Below are 21,027 nucleotides of genomic sequence, written 5' to 3' on the forward strand. Positions count from 1 at the left end.
GGTTGTTGAATTGATGTTGATGAGGCTTTTATGCCCAGATTTATTTATGGAGAATCAAACAGTTGTCGTTGTTGCTTTTGATGTAAATATTCCGCTGCAAATTAATGATGATTTTGAAGGATGTTTATTAAATAGTTTTTATATTCTATTTAAGAAATTTTGAAAATGTAGTGTGACATGCCCGTTGGGTATTAACTCTGATGTTATACTATTATTTAATTGCTTTGGGATAACAGGGTGTTACATGTTTGTTCTCCAACAAAATCAAGTGATATTAGTTTTGTTTTTCATTTTTCTTTTTGGTGTTTTGGTTCTGTATTAGCTCAAAGATATTGTTCTTTATGGAATCACGAGTTCTAATATTTGAATCTCGTTTTGTTGTGGTTAATTAAAAAAATGTAGCTTAATCATGCAAAGTGGAACAAATCTAAAACTACTGCATTAATGTTGAACAAATTCTTAAATTATTAAATTCTTGATGGCTTTTAGCATGAATTTCTTCTTATTCAAGAGAGGATCAAATTGAAATTTAAATAGAGGTTAAATTTAAACAAAGACCAAGATCTGAAAATTAAAGATGAATAGATTGTGATGGTGCAATTGTTTTATTTTCGTTCAAATGGAAGATGAATCAATTGTGAAGTTGCTGGTTGTGGTTGGTGAGAGAAAGATGGAAGAGAGAGAATTGTTTGGAAAGATAGTGTGAAAATAATTCAGTGTTGTGAGAACATGATAATAGTGTGCTCTTTATTTAATCAAATGGCCAAAATCAAGTTTCCCATCATGGAAAACAAATTCCCTTTCTCATTCTAAACCCCACCTCTATCACATTGTCAAAACATAGAAAGAACTAACAAAATTAAATGATCCCAACGTGACGATTGTCACCAACACAAGGAGCCTACTTAGAAAAGCTTCGTTGTCTCTATGTGGGAATTTGATAGCTAGAGAACGAAAAGGAAAAATACTAATAAAACAAAATTGATATGAGAAGCAAACTTTTACTTTTCCGTCCATACAAAATTAAAATGCATATTATATTAAAATATTTTTGTTGTTCATTTCCCATTTTTCAAATGCCACATTTCTCCCCCCCTTTTTTTTTTCTTCCAAAAGACACGTTCTCTTGAATTGATTAAAATGTGTAAGAATCCCATTAAAATTAAGGCTTAAATATTCAAATGGTTTATGTTAATATCAATCATCTTTTGTTTTAGTCTTTGTAAATATCTATTTATTTGCTTTTGGTCTTTGTTTTCTTCCTTGTACAATTAAATTGATTTATATAGAATTTGGTCATTAGAATAGTTATTTTAGTCTTTTAATATAAAGACAAAATGAATATTATTGAGACAAATTTTTATATGAATAAATTTTATAGGTACTAAAACAAAACACCAATGATCAAAATAAAATATTTTATATTTGTGAGGCCTAAAACTAAAATACATTTTTACATGGACTAAAATCAAAACGTATATATGATATTTATCAAGACCATTTACATATTTAAACCTAAAATTAAACTACTCATATAATTAATGAAACTCTTAAAATTCAACCGATAGAAAATAATGTGTTGAGATATGTATTTTAGCAAATGTGTCCATAGCGTTATTCTTTTAACATAGAAACATAGATCGTAAATACAAAACCAAAATTTTGTAAAATAAAAAATATAAAAAACGCAACCAACACACATCCATACGAAAAGAACAGAACTTTGTATGATTCAACGCTGTAAAATAAGTTCAATCAAAAAATTGAAACTTTATTGAAAACGGACGAGGGAAAGATCCAAGGTCTCTATTTTTTCACAAATTAGTGCTCTTTTGTGAAGAAAACCGTAATATGTCAAAATTAATATAAACTAATCAACTTAAATTACTGAAAATTATAGTGAATTTATAATTTAATACAAATTATAAAATCTAATGTTACAATGATGATAGTAACAAAAAAAATCAATTTAAAAATATTGTTGTTCCCCCATAAAATATATCACATTTTGCTTTTAACTTTTGTAAAAAAAAAGTGTGTAAAAAAAAAACTGTTGTAAAAAAATAAATAAAACTTTGCCAAAAATAAAAATTTGAGATTTGTATTTTGGTTTTTTTTTTTTTAGCTAAATTGTACTCTAATTTTTGTTTAGTAGTCTGTTAAAAAAAAAATTATGGCCTAAATATAACTTTGGATTTAAATCATTGGTTAAGTAAGATGATCCCTATTCTCTCACCCTTAATCGTGCACGCCGCAAATAATTTTCAAGATTATCCATGATATTGGTCCGGCCAACAATAGAGATCGTGAGTCAACTTAATTAAAGTGAGAGCAAAAGTGCAAGATCCAATTGTGGGGTTGTCTCAATGGAAAATTAATACAAACCTAAAAGATGTGCTTGTTTCAACTAACCAACAACTATGCATGCATTAGTAACCGAAATTGAAGCATTGGGATTTTTTGCCAATTTCGGGTTGGATGAGTCTTTTGGACAGTACCAATTTCGTATCAAACGGTAATTAGTAGTATAATTAGTAGTAAGTGGTTATATCATCTCATTAGTCAGTTTCAAAGGGGGTTGATTATGATTATGATTTCGAATCAAAACTGAATCAAAAGAAACTTGTTAATCTTTTGGATGAGTTCTTAAGCGGATATGTTTTCTCTCAAAAACCGAATCAAACAAATATTTACACCGTAATACACATGCACGCGCTTGAAATATAATGTTATATAAAATAGTATAAAAAATTAAATGTTAAAAAGTTGAAATTGTTAGATTGAACTATAAAATATAAATGCATATCATATCATGAACATTTAATGCGGGATCTAGTTGCATGAATTTAAAACACAATATATAAAGATAAGAAGTAAGGTGAGAAATCTTATTCCTTGAAGGAATCATCTTAATCTTGATTTTAATTTGATGCTCTTAATTAAATGTCTCTCCTGAATGACTATAAGATATGATCATCATCTCCCTCTTTCTTAAACCTTAACAGGTAGGCAAACAATGGCATCAAATATCTCATTAGAGATATTGTCATAAGTCACTTAAGTAAAGTCATTGTCCACTTATTTCAAAACATATATTTAATTTATAGGAAAAGTGGAGAGGGGTTCTATCATTTCTTGGAGCGTTACAATGATTCTATATATTCTTTTATTCTTTTATGAATAGTCATAAGGTACCAAACCATACCTTTTTGTAAAAAGTTGAATAATAGTTTCCCTATCATGACTCCATTCAATTATATGCTACATTATTCAATTACATTCACACCATATCATATCTAATATCCATTGATTACAAGATGAATATTGTAGGATCCGTCGCGACATATATCATATTCAACCTATTAAAAATATTAATTAAATATTTGAGGATAACATTCAATTTAAGACAAGTTTTTGTTTTTTTTATAATCAACATGAGAGCTAGGGAGTAATTGATTTTGAGATTGACAAAGGTGTTGTGGGAATACTAGCTTTACGGCACATGCACGGGACATCGATTTTTAATTTGTAGTGGTCCTTTATTCATTCATCATATCATATTCATATGGTGATTGATGCTTGCTATGGTAGTGTTGTGTCTGTCGAGATGGAATAGAAGCCAGCTACTACTACTTGTGGATCACTGCTCACGTGCTATTGGGGACATTTTTTGTGCTTTAAGTCCCATATGTGGATATGGATACTCAATGCACTAGCCCTACTTCCCTCATTTCTTTCCTCTTCTTAATTTATCATTAAAAATTTAGATTATGACATACCCAACACATGCATACAAATCAATAAGAATTTCGACTTCAAAGCCAAGTCACCTTTTGTTAAAACTAAAAAAACTACAACAGGTCACAAGTATGTTTCAGTTCTTCTCTTCTTTAGACTAGTTTGGAATTCAGTCACAATTAGAGAAAAAAAAAAGTTGAATTAGCACGAAAAAAATAAGGTGTCTTTACTTTTATTGCTAAATGTTATAGAAAAAGATTGAAGATCATTTTTTTTAGGAAATATCTAATTTTTGTTCGTAATTCAACTTTTTCTTTTCAAATGTGTAACCTTCAATTATAGAAGGTTTTAAAGAAAACAAAGGAACAATTCCTACAGATAACTGTGGAGTATATTTCACAATAATAAATAGATTCTACATAAATTCTTTTGTCACAAAAGAAATGTACTGAAAAAAAAGATTTGAAGAATTTAATGTTGATATTTTAGTGCAGTAGAGCTTATTGTGCTGTGTAGCTGAAGACTTAGTTATAGAAAAATGCAGGTAAAGAGGCTATATTATGATACATCCTTTTAGGTAGAACTTGATGGGATTGGTTGATCTAAGATTTTTCACGGTTATGATACTGAAAGTTTGGCTCCAGATAATCCTTCCTTTCAATGGAAGTTACTCTTCTCACTTTTGAAATTGCTCAAAAACTATCCCAATTCGACTTTGGCTGCAGCAGCTAAGTATCGTTGGATACCTTTTAGAGTGTTTCAATCACTTTTTAAGTCGGTTTAACCGATCTTAAAAGTGTATGTTGGGGTAGTTTTAAAACAATTTCAAAAGTGAGAAGAGTAACCACCCGTTCAATTCAATACAGTTCTGTTAAGGCAGCATGATAGTAGTATGGACTTGTGGCAAGCATTACTTGAACTTTTCAGCTTTAACTGTTTGAAATTACAGAAAACAAACATTCTTCGAAATTATCTGGAAGACAACAAAATAAATTAATGCATCTTGAAGACATCAATGAAAGTAAATATTTTAACAAACTTGAGGGTTGGCTACTCTGCTCTATATCTGTTTATTAGATAATACACAGACTCCTTTGGATGCAAATTGCTACATACACAAATTCCTCTTCCCTTGAGAAAATAATTGTGGCAATTGAAATGTAGCTGGTCCTCTATACAACAATGATCCCAATGCAACAAAAACTTTGAGCAGGTTGGAGGGTATACAAAAAACTTGAAGGGGATCTTACAGCAAGAGGAACACATGAAAACAGTTAAAGTACGGTAAGTATTGTTTGAACGGATATTTCAAATATTACTTTCAGGAGATGAAAAAAATAACAATTTACCAAAAGTAACAAGTCAATACACTGCAATAGCACCATATAATTACTGGAGGAATAGATTCTTGGCATAGTCTTAAAAAATGCTTAATAACCTAAGAACACAAGGTGCGAAAGATAAAGTTATGAACACCTCCAATGCAGTGGAAGAGTTATGAACAAAAATGCAATTTTCTATCGATCGATAATCACATGGAAAAAGTTGTATCCTAAATCACAAATCAATTTTCTGTATGCTAAGAACACGTTATCTCTTGCTAATCACAAACCAAAACACGAACACATACACAATCCCTATGGCAAGAAACCAACTGGAAATTTCAAAACACTTCCGCCACCTTGCTTGCAAGGACTTGGTCCCTTCTTTCAACATAACCAAATGGAAACCAACCTGCTTTCCCTTTGCATTCACCCTCAGCCCATCCATTGTTTGACACCTGTCAAAATCACAATCATATTTGTTAGGAACAATCTTTTACCCAAAAAAAAAAATTACGAACAATTTGAAAATTGAAATATCATAATGCTGTTATACATGCAATAGCAAGGAAAAAATAGAAAAGAGGGAGAGGGGTAATTCTTCAAATAAAATGAAGCAAAATACGCAATTTGCGGCAAAAAATATATATAATGATAAAGTCTGTAAATCATCACAAACCTTTCGAATGACAATATAATCCCCAACTGATAAATTCAGTTCAACTTCAGACTCAGCGTGATAGGGAAACAAAACCTGCACGAGTAAAATGCACACAAGAAAGTAAAGTAAGCTAAACAGTCAATTATTTTTCAACACATTATTTGCAGCCTTACAAGAAATGGTCTAACCTCTCCTAAGAAGTAACCCATACTGTCTGTTATGCCATTATGTTCCTGAGAAGCATAGACACCATTCACTTCTTCATATGGTGGAGGTGGCGGCATGCTGTTATCCACACTAGGTGTAGGTGGGGCCTCAATACGCTGCCGCTCTGATATCATCTATCATTACATAAAAAACATAACACAATCATAACACAATCTTGATACCAAAAGATAATTCTGAAACAATCAGATGACATCACATATACATCACTTGCCTCTCCCTCAAGATGATCAAGTATTTGGAGCACTCTTTGATGATAGGCACGCTCTGCTTCAACCTTCATAATCAGAAATAGATTGCTATTTTTAAGTGGGAGGAATAATATTTTTTACTTAATCAGAAATAGAACTGAATACTGCAGCACCATATGGTGAAACTGTAATACCATAGCTATAAGACGCTGGAGTGTTAATCTCTGTTGTTGTGCTTCAACAGCCGTCATTGCTGCAGCTGCTTCCTTCCCCAATATGGCCATGTTTGACTTCAGGTCTTGGAGCTTTGTTTCAGCTGCTTCCAGTTTCATAGTATTTTCAGCATTGCCTGGTGTTTCCCTTACTTTTGCCTGGCGTTTAGAAACTTCAATAGCCTGTATAGGTTTTAAAGACAGTAATTACAAAGTTCATAGAAACAAAAAATTATTTATGAACTATTTACTTGTTCAGATGGTGACCAAAAAGAAAAAGAAAAAAAAAACTGGTGAATACTGAAAATGAAATTCAAGATACCTGGGCTTCAGCATCCTGTCGCATTCTGTCATAACGTTGAGCAAGATGCCTAGCATCCTCCAAAGGAGCACCCATCACCATTGCTCTTAAGGGCTCTGCAACCTAAATATCAGCCAATACTTCAATGTTCAAATAAAGACAACAACCAACCATACACAGGATAAGTTGGCATATAAATAAATACTGTGAGAAAGACTAACTCAATGAATGTATATACGGATATGAAATAATTACTCGGTTAGATTTAATCATGGAGTTGGACCTGGCGTCAATATTTACTCACAGTCAGGTTCATTCAAATTGAAACAATTCAACAAGGGGGAGAAACCAAACATAACTCACGTAAATCTGGAATGAAATATCTATAGTTATGTATATCCAACTCAGGAAGAAATCCAAGAATTACATATATGAAGCAATAATTGAACCCTGAAATCCACAATTACAAGTGGTTGCTGTACGATGGCTCGTGTATAGCACAAAGGAAAAGTCTCTTGACCAATGCAGTATAGTCAAATCCCAGATCATTTTAAAATACAAACCAACCCTACCTGTATCAAAAAGAAAACCATACTGGGTACCCACATTTGAAATCGGTTTTTGTAATTCTTGTCCGAACCTCTCAGGCAATCACAAAAATCCCACTGCCGCTGAATGGTGTGGTTAACTAATCCGCATTAGTTTTTTTTTAAAACAGATTATCAAACCAAACCAGATTGCTTTTTTGAAACCAGTTTATTTTTCGTAAACCATTTCAGAACCGGTTTTTGTTTTTAAAATCAGCCTGAGGTTTTTAAACAAATATAAAAAAAACCAAAAGATATACACCAATAAACAACATAAGACCAAAAGACAAGTGTAAAAATAAACAACATGAGCCAGAGAACAGGCTTTGAAATTTTCTTTGATTCCTTGAAACCAATCTTCTCAGCACCATTAGAACGTTTTGGATGTGCATGCTTGACTTTTATTTTTCATAAAACTATGAATTAAATCAATAATGCAACGGTTGTTGGCTAAACAATAGAATCAGAAGCATTTCCTCTGTGTAATTGACTATTATACTGCACCTGTATAGGCTGAAGATATGAGGTTTCCCAAGGTTATCTGCAGATTGTTTTTGCCGGCCATGTGTAATTTTAGTGTTAACACTAGCTAAATCTCTTCTGTCACTAACCATTCCATGATTTGATAACCTCAATGTTTTGAATTGCATCAAATTATGATCGCTTTGAATTGATGCAACAGAAGTTGGGACTCCTTTAGGGATAGAGAGATAAGCTATGCTGAACAAGAGTTTACCCCTTCTGATAGTTATAAAAGCATTGAACACGTTGTAATTTAAGAATATTGATACTTATATCCTTTGTAGGACAGCTAAAAACAGGCATTGCAAATGTCCATAGTGCTGGCCTTTTTGTCAAAGTGTGGGGACTTTTGCTTTAGTTTCCTACATTTTTGGGAAATAGTAGCTGTTTTCTTGTGATATTGATAAAATATTGGATTCTAATAATTGTATTGAAACAATTATACTAGTTTTAAACAAGTTCTAGAAAATTGGTTTTGAAATCTGGTTTGCAAAAAAAAAAAAAAAACAGATCATGATAAAAACTAGTAATCACAAATCGGTTTTAAAAACAAAACCAATTCTAAATAAATATAGAACCAGTTTACAAAAAAAAAAATCTGTTTCAAAAACCACACCATGCACAGGCCTATGCAACACCATATTTATAGGGTGAATTTTAGGCAGGCTGACATAATCCACCTTCCACCATACACCATCAACGTCGCAATTTTATATCACTTCTCCCTTTCAGATAATAAATAGTTTATTTATTAAGTGTATAATATGTAATAGAAGCCAAATCGAATAGATACCTATACTTAAATTTCGACTTTCAAGTGAACAGATTACTGTAGAAGATTCCGGAACTGCCAAAAACAAAAGTAGAAAACAAAAGAAAGCATACTCGTGATTATAATCTAGCATGGTGAAGCTTGGATTGAAAATAAGCCACAAGCTAAAGAGGAACATAAGCAGCATCCATCCAAGCAATGATAATTTAACATTACAGTGGTCAGTGGAAATCTAAATTATTTTGGTGCAAAGTCGTAAGTATTGATGTCAAACTTGGCCAAATAACGCTATGATGTGGGTATGCGCACACATATATTTGGGTGTAGATACCTGTGTGCCAAGAGCTTTTAGTAAGTTCCCACGTTCCTTCTCCATTTGTGCACGGGCATGTGCATAATTTAGCGCAGCTCTTGATAATGTGCTACCACTGGTACAAGTATTTTCTGAACCATATTTCCTGCTATCTTCTGACAACTTTGTTCCTATTAAATAACATGTATAGAATTAGAAATTCAATGACAATATGATAGGAACTGGTATTGATACTGCGGAAATATCCTCTACAATTACAACGAAAGAAGTACTGCTTAAAAATGGAAATGTGAATAATAGAATAGAATAAATGCATAAATATAAGATATTAAAAATAGAGAGGATATGTCAACTCTACACTCCCTAGCTTCACCAAACAATATTACTAACCTATTTCAACTTGCTTTGATCCAGTAACAATATAACCTTCAACTCCACGGACAATATCCCTTTGATAATGCTGAAAGAAATAAATACATGTCATTATCGGTAATGAAGGAAGGGTATAGGTTAAAGTGAAACAGAACAAAATTAGAGGATTGGTACAGAGGAACCAAGTAACCTTTCCTGCACGTGTGGATATGTAAAGCTTCTCAAGCTTCTGATGTTGTTGAAGCTCTACCTCATCAGTAACCATGTTATCCGAACCTCCATATCCCCCAGCCCCGAACTGTTTCAGCACAGCCTAAACCACAACAAAAAGTGATTGAGAAGTAGAGCGAGAAATGAATTGAATATTGTCATCAAAATTGCATCTTTGTGGTAAGGTTTTCTTGGATGAATCTATGCTTAGGATGCTAAAGCAGCAATGCAATTAGATGGTAGCAGCTCGAGATTAAACTCATTATTGTTATTCTCTAAGATTTAAGCAGTACATAAACATTTGAAACAAGGAAATAAAAAAGCAAACCTGTTGTTGGCGAGCGACTTGTTCTCTGAGCTTGGAGGCTTGTTTTCTGATAGCTTCCATTCAATTCAATCTATGCTTAGAATCGAAAGCGAAGAAGAAACCTGTTATTGAATCTCACGCACGCACACTTTTTGATTTCAGACCAAATCAGAGAGAGAGAGAGAGATTGAAAATACTATGCTCCGTCTCTTTTCATATTACCAGTTTACAAAATTCACCCATTAGTAAGAATGTTTTTATTTTATTTTAAGGGGAGAGTATTAAGTAAAGATCTTTGAATTTTCTTTTTAAGAAAAGATGCTAAAAGATCTTTGAATTATAAATTTGTCACAAATGCAAGTTATTATTATGGCAATTTCTATGGTACACTCGATAATTTTGAGTGTACCGTACATCCGTGTATTTAAATGAATAGTTTAATGATTTATTTTCTTTTAAAAAAAATATTTTCTATCATTTATAATTATAATAATTATATTTTATTTTTCAAAAGTGTCGGCAAAGCAAAATTCAAATTTTTTTTAATTTTTATTACTCATAATAGTGAATATTGATTATTTTCTTCAATAAAATGTTAAAAAATTTAGTATAATTCTTATAAAAAATGAAATGATGTTTTTTCTTATGGGATAATATTTTCTAAAATATAAAAGTCGATAAATATCTCTTTATCACATAAAAATTATCGTTAATTTATAAATTTATAAAATAGGTGTACTGGTACACCTTAATTGAAGGGTGTACCGTAGAAACTCCCGATTATTATTAGTAGGGTGTTGTTAACAAGTGATCTTGGGGCAATCTTTAAACATTCTAAATTAAATAATTATTCTTTTAAAATGTTAAAGTTTTAAATTTTCAATACATTGATTACATAAACTTTCATAAAAAGTTACTACTTTCATTTCTTTTTAATTGTCACATTTTAAAATTTTACATATATAAGACAATCAATAATTGTTACTACTTTTGATGCAATAAGTTATACTTTTACTATAATGACCTTATTCATTTAATATCTTATTTCATATATTTCTCACTCCACAATAAATAATTAAAGGTAATATTGATAAAACATCATTTAATGTTACATTGAACTTTGAAAGTGACAGTTAAATATAAACAAAAAAAAATCTCCAAAATAGACATTTAAAAAGAAACGGAGGGAGTACCATTTAAGGTACTTAACTAGTGCCCCGGAGGCAATGGTTAACATTTCTCTTATTTTGATGAGATAAAGACATACAAAACAGTAAAAATTAATTAATGATGGTGGAACTCATTTAATGGTAGGACCCACTACCTATTTTATGTCTCTATCTCTCTTCAAATTGTATCTTCATTTATTTTTATAAATGTAGAGAATCTTTACCCCGTTAGAACGAGTTAAGATTCTCTCCATTTTAATTTTTGTCCATTTCTACCATTTGAAGATATATAAACACAAAAATTCTTGAAAATAATTAATGATATGATCCACCGCCTATTTTAGATGTCTATAGTTTAAATGGAGATAATCTCAATCCCTTTAGAACACTACTTACCATTCTCCTTGTTTTGTTTATGTGAAATGTTAACCGGTGCCTCCGGGGCACTAGTTAAGGCCTATAAATGACAACTTATCATGAAAATATGTGTAATCAATGCATCCGAAATTGAAATATTTAACTTTGTTATAAAATAGTTTATTCTTTTGGAATTCTTAAAGAGTGCTTCGGGGACACTCGTTAACAAGATACTTTGTTTATCAAAGACTTTTTTTTTTTTTATCAGATAGTCTAGTGCCTAGAATTCACCTTATAAGGTGAATAAGTCATATAGCCTAGTGGATAAATGAGGTTATTAAATTATCCTTTGAATATTAATATATTAATGTTAACATTTCATATTATAAGGTACTTTGAAAAAGTGATAAAGAAATGAATTGTAGATATATTATTATTATTATTATTATTATTATTATTACACATGTTAGTCTTACGGCGTAAATATCATCTTGAAAATTAAATAAAAAATTAACGTTTCTCACCCCTCACCACGACAACTCGCGTTTTCGCGGCCTTAAATTGCGTTTTTGCAGCCGCCAATCATCTCCTCCGTTTTCAATCGCCGGGTTCATTTCACCGTTAATCCGTCCCTCAACGTTGTTATCTGCAGTTCTCCAAAGCCGCTCAGGTCCCTGCCTGTCCATCTGTAGAAACTTCGCCAAGTAGTGGTATGTATGTGGCCGTGTTCCTTTTCCCCTTCCCTTCAAATCCAAACCCTAATTTGTTTTTTTTATTTTATTTTTTATTTTTTTATGCAAATGTTCTGCTTGTTAACTTAATGGTTACTGTTGTTGTGCAAACAAATAACAGAGATGTCTGAGAAATTCTCACCTGCTCTTCGAATTGGAGATCTCAACGATTTCATTGCACCTTCACAGGCATGTATAGTCTCCCTCAAGGGATTCAATAAGACCGATAAGAAAAAGCCCGATAAAGTTGAGGTATTTATCACACTGTCTCAAAATTTCTAAATCAAAATTTTCAATGTTTTTTTTAACTTTTTTTTTTTAACTATAGGTGTCAATCGCTGACAGACAAGTGAAGTCAGAACCTGTTAAAATTTCGCTTAAGGATTGTTTGGCATGCAGGTTATCTCTTTTTCCAATTTTCGTCTCTGTTTAGAATTGGCTGGTGTTATTGCTTTTCTATTATGTATGTATTTAGTAAATATACAGAGAGTGAGAAATACTTAGTCTCTTAATCTTAGAGTGATTTAGAGATGAGGACATTACTCGGGATTTTATACGAATCTGAGAGTAGTTAAGCTGTCAGAAAAGTAAATACGAGAGAGAGCTTCTGGCGATCAAAGCAAAGTAAATAAGTATCATACTGATCAACTTCCTTGCTGTGAAGGGTGTAAGTGTACGAAGGAGGTTATTGTTTGTGTTGACTGATGACTTTGAGCGGGGTTTTCACAGACCTGAGTTAGTTTTGGAGCCACAGTGGTTCTAAATTGCTGGTTTCGGGCAAGAGCAATGAGATTCATGGTGAAGGATGTGCTGGTTGCGGGCGGTTCTGTTCACATGCGATTGGCTCGGTGATACGTACCATATATGTACTTGCAGGCCTAATAATCCAAAAGCCCAATTAGAGAAGGAATCAGAGTTAGTGAGCGAGGTGTTCCTATTTTCCGGGGATTTGATTATATGAGGGAGAGAGGCTAGGTCGTGAGGGGTCATTCATGCAATTTATATTAAGGTCTGTTATTTTTTATTTTTTTTGAACACCAAATGTTAGTAGTTAGTTGTTAGATTAGTATTTTTCTCCTTCGCTCGGGACCTCCAACTCTTTTAACCCTTAGCTCAAACTAGTTGAGCTACCCAAACCCCTCGGTAGTAAGGTCTGTTGGGAGATAACATCTCTCTGTTAGGAGTCTCTGACTCTGGAACTTTCCATTTTCTGTTTCTAAGCCTTTGAGCCCATATTTTCATTGAATAATATACATTTTTCTTGATTACAGTTTTCAGAGTTCTAACACTTGCTCTGAAAGTATTGGCTATGATATTTTTTTTGTCAAGTGTCGATTTTACTGGTCAAGAGAGGTTGTGGATTCATGTGAATGGATTGTTTTGGGGGACCACATCTTTCTTCTACTTTCACCCCCAGACAATTCAGAAAACTTTCATGTGGGAACCAACGAAATCACAGTTGTTTGTGATGCATTCAATCCTATGATGTTCTGGTTCAGTGGAATTATTTTTTCAGTTTACAAATAAGTATGTCTGAGCGAGGTCCATAGGTATCTGAGACAATCAAGTGCTCGAGTTGATTCTTTACAATTTGCAAACATTTGAAAAGAGCGCATAAAGAATCAAAAGTTTGACGTTGTCTGTGCTTTAAGTCTATGACATAGTTGATAATGTCAAAGCATAAGTTACTGTTTTATATGGGATTATAATTTGTTTGTTTGGTAATACAGTGGATGTGTCACATCAGCAGAGACGGTTATGCTGGAGAAGCAAGGTTTGGATGAGTTTCTGTCCAATATTAATAAAGGAAAGGCAGTGATTGTGTCTGTTTCTCCACAATCAAGGACTTCTATTGCAACGCATTTTGGCATTTCTCCTGTCCAGGTGGCACTTTGCTCTTGCTCATAATTTCTTTCAGTTTTTTCGTAATTCATCTTTGAAATAAATATGGGATGCAAAATAGCGAACTCTTGATCTCCCTGGGTTAAGTGTAAAACTTCTGATATTTCAGGCTTTCAAAAAACTGACAAGATTTTTCAAATCATTGGGAGTGAGGGCTATTTTTGATACAAGTTGCAGTAGAGACTTGACCCTGGTCGAATCTTGTGTGGAATTCATCACAAGGTATAGACAAAATCAATTGGTAGATGATGAGAGGAGTAAGTCTAGCCTACCCATGATTGCATCAGCATGCCCAGGTATGGAAATTCAACCTATCTTAGTTTTGGCAATTGTGTATTTGAAGTGTGAAGCATATATATTGGATGCCAGATATGACTTGGTTTTAAGATTGTTTAAACTAGACATGGATTCTCATAGGTTCTCTTTTATGCTATGTTTGGATGAGAAAAGAAAGTTAAAGGAAAGTAAGTGAAAGGAAAGAAAGTGGATAGAAAATGAGTAGGAAGTGAGATGATTTTTTGGTTGTTTGGTTTGAGTGAAGGTGAAAAGAAAGCGAAGGGAAAAAAAGAGGTGTATTTAGTAAATGACATAGATACCCGTATATTAAAATGAGATATATTATTTATTTCTGTGCAGGTATAATGCATTTATATAATATACTGTAAACATACCGAACAAAAAAGAAAATTGAACAATTGTTTTTTTTATTAAATATATGTGAACTTTTCATAATAATTGTTGATTTTATTAAGATAAAACACAAAAGGAACACATGAAGAATATTATATGTGAATCATCAAAAACAAGGGCACAATTGTCCTTTCATGATTTATATCGGCCCTGAATATTTTCTTCCCAGTTTTGGGCGGAATGCTTTATGTGGATGGGGCCTACCAAAACTAGCCGTTCCTTCCTTTCTAACAGTGAATCCTAACAGTGGAAGGATGTTGGTCTCCATGCTTTCTCTCCTTCCACAATCAATCCTTCCTACTATCTCTTGAACCAAACTCACAGTTAGAGTTAGTTAGGAATCTCTTTCTTGTTGAATGATTGGTGAATTGATTACAATCCCTAGAATGTATTTATAAACATTCAATTAGACCCAGGTTGCTACTCTAAAGTGACCGACACTAGTCAATCAGATGGTTACAGTTCTCTAATTGTTAGCAGTTAGTTACAGGTAGAAGATAGGATAGGGAAGACCTATGGCAAGCTCTTACGAGCTTGCTTAGCTATGCTATCCTTCAATACTTTGCACATGGATAGTGACACAGTATTAACCAAAATATAAGAAAAAAACACAGTGCAGTGTATTAAAAATTATGCAAGGCATTAACTTATCAGTAAATATATTTCGAGGGGTTATAGACGAATTGTCTTTGAACTTGGGCAGAAGGTGTGTAGATATGTTGGATAATATGCTTTTTTTATTCTGGATTTAGAATTAGGAAATTGAACTGGAATTTCAGGACTTGTAGTTACTTTGATCTATGCGTTTTACAGACATGGCTCCCCATTTATGTTATGATTTATTGGTACAATTTCCATTTTGAGTTGGAAATATGGCACGGAGTATAATTACTTTTTAATGTTCAGAATAGGCTTTAGTGATGTGTCCTGGGTTGAAGAGGAAATATACTTACCCATTGGTTATTGGTGTGAACATATGCAGGTTGGATATGCTATGCTGAAAAGCAACTTGGATCCTTTGTTCTACCTTACATTTCATCAGTGAAGAGTCCCCAACAAACAATTGGAACTATCATAAAGCGTTATGTATGCCAAGATATGGAACTCAGGTTGTGATTTAACTCCAAATAATAATTTTAGAAAGAGAAAACGCATTCATTTACCCTGAAATTGTGGGGTCATCTAATCTTTTGATGATATCTTACAACCTATGTTATGTTTGGCATGCCGCAATTCCTAGATTGATATGCTTAGTGAAATGCTTGATTAATTTTTCAACAGGCCAGAAGAAGTATACCATGTCACCGTGATGCCTTGTTATGATAAGAAGCTAGAGGCTTCTAGGGACGACTTTGTTTTCCAATTAGATCCCCATGCTGAAGGGCATGAAGGTGAAGTTAATATGATTTCGGAGGTAGATTCGGTATTGACAACTGGAGAGATTTTGGAATTGGTTCAGGTTAAATTTTTATGCATACCATCTTTTTTGTGAATTCTTTCACTTATTAACTGTATATTAAGTCATGTTTGGGGTTCAATCTTTCAGTCAAAAGAAGTTGATTTTAAAAGCTTAGAAGAGGCTCCGCTGGATAAATTGTAAGAAACTTACAATTATTTCCTTTGCTTAAGTACTCATGATTGTCAAACAACGATGTTCTGACACAGTGTGGTGCTTCAGGCTAACAAATGTTAATGAAGAAGGAGACCTTTATGGGGTCCGTGGAAGCTCTGGAGGTTACGCTGAAACAATATTCCGATATGCTGCCAAAACACTTTTTGGAAGACACATCGATGGCCCTTTGGACTTTAGAAACATTAGAAATTCAGATTTTCAGGAAGTTACTTTGGAGGCAAGTTCTTACAAACTTCTTTATATATGAAAGTTCTTTTGAGGAATATTGTTATCAGATCCTAGGACTTTTTAATATCTAACTATATAAAGAGTCGACATTTATGCATGCATAAATAACAAACTGAAGTGCCATCCGAGGAACCTTGTATGTTATGATGGTTGTTATCCGCCTAAGGAAAGGTTTTATTTATTGTATTTGACTATAAGCAAGGTTGTTTATCCACCTATGAAGAACCATTTCATAATGACAAATTTTTCGCACGTTTTACACGGCAATATGCTCTAAAACTCACCTCACTATTTCTTGTGAGTTATTATTATTCTGACATGAATACAAGTCCATGATTATTCCTCTCACCCTAACTTTATGCTTGCTGTTATGAAGACAAAATTTAAGGGCTCGCCGTCCGGTAGAGCTCGAGTTTGTTTCTCTAGACCCTCAATCTCTTCTTGTTGTTTTGAAGATAAAATTTAGGGGCTATTCATTTTGTTATATATATATATATATAATTTTAAAAATGTAATATCATATTGTTGTTAAAATTGGGCCCTTAGGTTTTGTTACTTTATTTAGGGTCTATTTGGGAGTTTAGGTGGGGAGGGCTTTGAAATAAAGGAAAGATGAAGTGGAAGGAATGGAGGGCTTTGGGAGGGGAGAACTTTGGGGGGTTTATTTTTCTTCGTAATACAAAATCCTCCTAATTTGGGGAACTCAAATTGTACTGGAAGAGGATTTTGAGGGCTTGGATAATTTTCCAAATGCAATGTATGTTCTTGTAATAATACTCTCAATATTAAAAATATATTAATCATAAGCATTCATTAATCATTTTCTACAAAAAAACAAAAAAAATGTGCAAGATTTCTCTATTATTTTCTCTATATCCCTCGCTCCAAAGCACTCCCTCCCTCCCCTCCAAAGTCCCAAACAGAGTCTAGGGTTTTGATTCCAAAATCAGATTTTGTAAACTGGAGTTAGTTCTTATTACTCCCTCCGTTTCAAAATGAGTGTCATTTTTGCCAAAAAAAATTGTTTCAAAATGAAAGTCACTTGCACTTTTCAATGTAGGATTATTATTTTACTTCCAATTGTACGCTCTAATTAATTGAGTGTACACTACTTCCAAAACATTACACCAAAGGCTAGTTTAGTAAAATTGTCATGTCTTTTGACATCATTATTAAATTTCTTAATTTATGTGTAAAAACCTTAAACGATACTCATTTTGAAACAGAGGGGTATTTGTTATTTAGAGATTTCATTCAATTTTGGATTATCCTATTCCAGCTTAGAATATGATACTTTATTTGGTTGTTTGGAAATGTCAGGTCCATAATAAACAGTCGAGACACCTCTTTTATAAATAATATCAATAATAGATAGATTAATAGATAATAATAATATATATATATATATATATATATATATATATATATATATATATAATTCAGAAAGTGTTTGCATCCTATTTTGGGGTGTCGAATAATCCTCCTGGTTACTATTCTAAATCAGGTTGTCCATGCAGGTTGAGGGAGAAACAGTTTTGAAATTTGCTCTCTGTTATGGTTTCCGGAATTTGCAAAACACTGTACGAAAACTTAAAACAGGGAAATATGATTATCATTTCCTAGAAATCATGGCGTGCCCTTCAGGTACTATATTTATCAATTCTCTGGAATTGCTTTAGTTTGTTGGTTTTATAGTGTTTTCCATATTAACTTTTTTCACAAGGCTCAGAATTTGATTAAGTATTAACTGAAATAATGCTCATTCACGCAGGTTGCTTAAATGGGGGAGGTCAAATCAAACCAGTTTCGGGACAATCTGCTAAAGAATTGAGTCATTTATTAGAATCAGTTTACATGGAAAATGTGAGTATTATCTTAGATCAGCTAGTTTTTCAAGTTGTTCTTCCTTTCTTTAAAAGTCTGACTTGCATAAAGTTGCGTCGGTGTTTGGCTGTATTTGTATATTAATGAGAACGTCACAAGTCAAAACATAGATCTGTATTGATGAGAACATCACAAATCTAAACATAGCTTAGTACATGGTTGATTTGAGAAAATATCCCTTATTTGGTTTGAGAAAATATTTTGGGTGTTCATTTTTTATCACACAGAACTATCCCTTAGTTTCTGTTTTCGAGCATTTGTATTATTTCTTGTACAAATCTTTAAAAACCGGAAAGGGACAGCAAGGGAGAATTTTGCAGTTAAAAGTGAAAATCGAAAAAAAGAATAATGTTTTCTTTAACTAAACATGCCTATCTTTCCATTTTCAGATCTGACACTCTAATTTTATATCACAAAGTTGCCATGTCGCATTCACTTTGTTTCCTATTGTAAAACAGTAAAAATGGCTTTTTTTCATTAGTGTTACACAAATATTTGAGAACAGAAAATACTTTCTCTAAGACAAACGATAATTGCGCTCTACAAAATTTGTTTCTGTTTGTGTACTGCCATTTGTCTGTGATTTTACCCTATTCTTTTGAAAACTTGTTTTCCTGGTTATTACCTGTAAAAGTAATTTTATTGATTCTTGCTTCAAACTGGTCAGTTAGTAAATAACTTCGCTGGGGATTATTTTTCTCTTGTTGGAGATTTATAATTTTAAACCGGGAATTATTTTGTTTATCCATGTGATAGGTTTTGCCCGCAGAACCATTCGACAATCCCATTATTAAAGGTTTATATGACAACTGGCTTGAGCAGCCTGGTTCTGAGAAAGCAAGGAGATTCATGCATACACAATATCATGCCGTGAAGAAAAGCATCACTTCTCAGTTGCATAATTGGTGAGGTGTTGAAACTCAACATTTTGTAGTTTCTTCTCAATGTAATTTCAAGATATTAGGCGGAAGATTATGTCAATATCTGTTTCTCGGACTCCCTGTGAATATGTTGGCTTATTGGAGTGGAGTTGTCCAATTTTGGTAGTCAAGGTGGATATTTTGTCTGTAATAATTATAATTATTATAATGTATATGTACCCCCTGATCTACACATATATTTAGATAGGAAAAAGAACCACAAACATCCATTTGTAATGGACCCTCGAGGACCTTTCCTCAGATGATCATGTGGGTCTGCTATTAAGCTTAGGATACAAGTTCTCAATAAAAGATTCCCCAACTACATGTGTCCTTCCGAGTGATTAGGTGAGAGGATTAGAGTGACAGTGCCCGGTTGTTGGAGTAGAAATTTTATGCTTTGTTTTTTATCAAATCTTAAAATCAAATGAAGCATCACATTTTTCTCTCATATTATTTTGATTATTCCCTTGATATTGATTTCAGTTTATAGATGTAATGATCTTGAATTATTTTGTTATCTCCATAGACGAATAACTCGCCACACTTCAGAACCAAACACATTCCAGTTAACTGGAATGATTTGATGATAAGTCTCTATAGGGAACCAAACACATTCCATACGCTGATTTAACTAGTGTTTGGTGTCTATTTAAAAGAAAGCTAAGCCTGATATACTAGAAAAATGTAGTATATTATATGTTGTTTTGTTAATGTGGAACTAAAGAGTACCGTGCTGTTCTTGTGCCAAACTTCTGTCTTGGATAATTGCGATGTTCAGTTTCCAACAAGATGTTGAACGAAAATTGAGTTTTGGGTTCCATCACAAGATATCGAAATTTAGCTGTTGTATCCGCTATCGCACACGTTAAATACATCTAAAACAACTTATTAATCTCTAAATCTTTTCTAATAGTTTCTCGTATAATTTTTTAGATCTTCCTCTACCGCTTTTGATATAATTATCCTCCCTCTGATCTACTCTCCCTACTGCAGCATCTACACGTCTTCTCTACATATCAATAATCTTTCTATTTTCTACAATCTTTTCTACTATGTGTTATCCAAACGCTTTATAATGATGTCATTTCTAATCTTATCTCGTCTAATTTTATCGGTCTAACTAATGGAATATCCTCATATCCACTTCACTTATTTTATTTTCATGTTGGTCCTTAACCATCCTACATTTTATTTCAATCTTATCACATAAAACATTTAAGACTCTTCTCTATTTGAACCACCCAACTTGAGTAAGATTTACATATCCTTCTATTATTTGTCATTTTGTACTGTGAACCTGGATATTTAAACCAGCTGGAGTATATTATACATTATTAACGGAGATATCTTGAAAAATATCTTATGTATTTTAAATAAATTATTTTTATAGCAACATTTGAATGGATGAAGTCTTACATAAGAAAGTTATGATATAGTGGTGGAATACTGGACCATACACGTATCAGTGTTCTTACACCCGTTTGCTTTTGTAGCCAATTCATATGAGAATTGCTTTTTTGACAGTGAATACTTTCTATTGACACAAGTAAATGACCAAATTACTTTCAGTGGTAGTTAACTGCCTCTGACATATGCGTTAACAGTTAACTGCCGCTGACTTTACTGCTTTTTATTATATGATTTTACGCGTTTCGGTCGAAAAATCAAAATAAATCGAAACTTATTCAGAATTCTACGAAACTTTACAGACCCTTAATATATATTTTTTTAGAGATGTCTGCAAAAAACCAGATCAAAATTCAATTTCTAGGTCGAC

The 21,027-nt window shown here is 32.7% G+C and overlaps 2 protein-coding genes across 3 annotated transcripts; one reads left to right on the forward strand and one right to left on the reverse strand.

Annotated features, from left to right (window-relative positions):
• Positions 1 to 5,067: 5,067 nt before the first annotated feature.
• On the reverse strand, positions 5,068 to 9,986 carry LOC11422519 (SH3 domain-containing protein 2). The gene is made up of 10 exons (XM_003603944.4): positions 9,755 to 9,986; positions 9,407 to 9,529; positions 9,235 to 9,304; positions 8,863 to 9,014; positions 6,672 to 6,773; positions 6,332 to 6,532; positions 6,161 to 6,223; positions 5,910 to 6,062; positions 5,740 to 5,814; positions 5,068 to 5,518 (listed from the first exon to the last, which is right to left on the reverse strand). Exons 1-10 carry the CDS (start codon positions 9,812 to 9,814, stop codon positions 5,402 to 5,404), a joined length of 1,116 nt encoding a protein of 371 aa, XP_003603992.1. The 5' UTR covers positions 9,815 to 9,986; the 3' UTR covers positions 5,068 to 5,401.
• A 1,747-nt stretch (positions 9,987 to 11,733) lies between these two features.
• Positions 11,734 to 19,700, forward strand: LOC11415345 (protein NAR1). 2 transcript variants are annotated; one of them, XM_024779905.2, is made up of 12 exons: positions 11,734 to 11,973; positions 12,112 to 12,242; positions 12,319 to 12,389; positions 13,721 to 13,874; positions 14,002 to 14,188; positions 15,565 to 15,691; positions 15,864 to 16,041; positions 16,129 to 16,178; positions 16,261 to 16,432; positions 17,961 to 18,087; positions 18,215 to 18,306; positions 19,084 to 19,700. In XM_024779905.2, exons 2-12 carry the CDS (start codon positions 12,114 to 12,116, stop codon positions 19,234 to 19,236), a joined length of 1,440 nt encoding a protein of 479 aa, XP_024635673.1. In that variant the 5' UTR covers positions 11,734 to 11,973; positions 12,112 to 12,113; the 3' UTR covers positions 19,237 to 19,700. The 2 variants fall into 2 exon arrangements, with proteins under 2 accessions (XP_024635673.1, XP_003603993.2); XM_003603945.4 differs by having other exon boundaries at positions 11,735 to 11,969.
• Positions 19,701 to 21,027: the final 1,327 nt, after the last annotated feature.

The sequence above is a fragment of the Medicago truncatula genome, chromosome 3 (genome assembly GCF_003473485.1).
Source record: "Medicago truncatula cultivar Jemalong A17 chromosome 3, MtrunA17r5.0-ANR, whole genome shotgun sequence".
NCBI lineage: Eukaryota > Viridiplantae > Streptophyta > Magnoliopsida > Fabales > Fabaceae > Medicago > Medicago truncatula.